Source organism: Numida meleagris, chromosome 2, assembly GCF_002078875.1.
Source record: "Numida meleagris isolate 19003 breed g44 Domestic line chromosome 2, NumMel1.0, whole genome shotgun sequence".
In the NCBI taxonomy this organism is placed as follows: domain Eukaryota; kingdom Metazoa; phylum Chordata; class Aves; order Galliformes; family Numididae; genus Numida; species Numida meleagris.
The window spans coordinates 139467958-139469822 of record NC_034410.1 but is presented as its reverse complement, the minus strand read 5'-3'; the positions used below and the strand labels follow the sequence as shown (position 1 = coordinate 139469822).

The 1865-nt window shown below is 62.3% G+C and overlaps 1 protein-coding gene across 1 annotated transcript in view; it reads left to right on the top strand.

Annotated features, from left to right (window-relative positions):
* The window catches only part of LOC110393518 (maestro heat-like repeat-containing protein family member 2A), a 12093-nt gene that overhangs the window by 8680 nt on the left and 1548 nt on the right, over positions 1–1865 (top strand). The window contains exons 18-22 of the mRNA XM_021386418.1: positions 316–497; positions 688–811; positions 1014–1123; positions 1377–1529; positions 1786–1863. Coding sequence (XP_021242093.1) covers positions 316–497; positions 688–811; positions 1014–1123; positions 1377–1529; positions 1786–1863 — 647 coding nt within the window. The remainder of the gene's footprint in view (positions 1–315; positions 498–687; positions 812–1013; positions 1124–1376; positions 1530–1785; positions 1864–1865) is intronic.

Below are 1865 nucleotides of genomic sequence, written 5' to 3'. Positions count from 1 at the left end.
AGTCCATGTGAGTACGTGTGGGGCAAGGGAGAAAGCATCGCTCCTGCCGAGAGCGGGGACAGAGCTCTGGGGATCGTCTGAGAGGATGATCGGAGGGGGAGAAATCTCCTGCCGACGTGGCAGCTCACTGTGAGCTGAGAAATGGGCAGAGAAGTGGGCCCTGCGGGGGGGAAAGGCAGGAGCCAGCCCCTGGCAGGCCGCAGCTGAGAAAAAGCTTCTGGGTGAGGAGGCAGGCGTGTGTGCAGAGAGCGGGGGCAGCAGTGCCGCTGCTCAATGAGGCGGGGGGGCACGTGGAGCCACAGGGCAGGCCCTGAGGGAAAGAAAGTGCCGGGAAGGGAGGGAGAGGGATGGCAGGAAGGGAAAGAAAAGATGTCCACAGTGACGCAGATGCTCTGCCCCAGGTCCTGCGGAGGTCAGTCGCCTCAGACAATGCATGGGAGCGCAAGAGGGCCTTGCAGGCGTGCTCCCAGCTGCTGGCTGCTTGTGAAGAGCTTCGAGTGAGTAAAGAGCCCCACCGCACGCCTGCTGCTCCCTCCCCTGAGGGTGCCCCTGAGCTGGAAGGGGAGCCCCGCCCAGCTGTGCATGCAGTGTTGGCTGCCCTGTCACGGCGTGGGGAAGGCAGAGGCGGGAGAAGCTCGGGAGAGCTGGGGCCGCCTACAGCCTTTTTGCTGCCTCTCGCCCCTGCAGACAGAAGATGCCTGCAAGCACTTTGGCTCCTTGGTGGGATTGCTGGCGCCTCTGACCTGTGACCCCATGCCCGCGTCCCGCCAGTTGGCCGTCACCTGCCTGAGCTCCCTTCTCCGAATCCAAGGTGAGTAGAGCAGGCGTGCGCCAGCCCTCTGCTCTCCTCCGCAGCACTACCAGCACCCCGCGGGCTGGACCCTGCTCACAGGAGGGAGAGGCACCGTGCCCAGCTGCCTTCTTATCCCCACCCTGTCCTCTGTCTCTCCCCCATGGAAAGAGGCTCAGTTTCCAGAAGCATGACTTCCCTCTTCTCCCCGTGCTCTTTCCAGCCAAGGTGACCAACGCGCTCATCAAGACGGGAGACATCGGGAGCCTGCGTGAGGGGCTGAATGCCGGCAGCACCATCTCTCAGCTCCAGACCTCGTCCAAAATCGCGAGGGTAGGTGGACCCAAAAAGGAGCGGGGGGATCAGGCTTTGCATGTGAGCAAGCACCAGGAGCAGAAGCTGAGAGAAGGCTCCGCCACTTGATGTGTAAAGAGCAGGGTACGGGCGGCGGGAGCGTCGTGACGGCCGCCTGAATGACCTGCGGCAAGCTGCTGAGCTAGGAAGGCCCTCGAGACTGCTCTCTGTTTCTCTGAAGAGCTGCCGCACAGCACTGATGGCATCTCTCCCGCTCCTCCTTTCTCTGCAGGTCTGTTGCAGCAGCTTCCCCCTGGAGCGCAGCGTGGACTTCATGACCGCCATCAGGGAGACCTTCCGGGAGGCCAAAGGGATGCGTGCGCGTGCTGCTGGGAAGTGGATGATCACCTTTCTGCAGATGCACGGGAAGGACATCCACTGGGAGGTAAGAGGCTTTTGTGCAAGTGCCTTGGACTTTTTCTGGCTGTTGCACTACGCCTTGTGCCGTTTGCCTCTGGTGCGAAAGAAGTGCAGCCTGAGCGCAGAGCCAGGGCTTGGCCAGGGGGGCCGGCGTGAAACGGAGGCTTAGGCCTTGGCAGCACGGGAAGGGAGCCGGCATTGCTCGTGCGCTGAATGTCCTTGCTTAGGCCCTGCGGAGTCAGGGATGCAGCAAGTCGTTCTTTCTTCCTTTCTTCTTGCAGGTGCCATCGATCCTCCACATCCTGCGCAGCTGCATGCGCTCCATGCAGCAGACCATGCTCCTGCCCATCCTGTGCCAGGC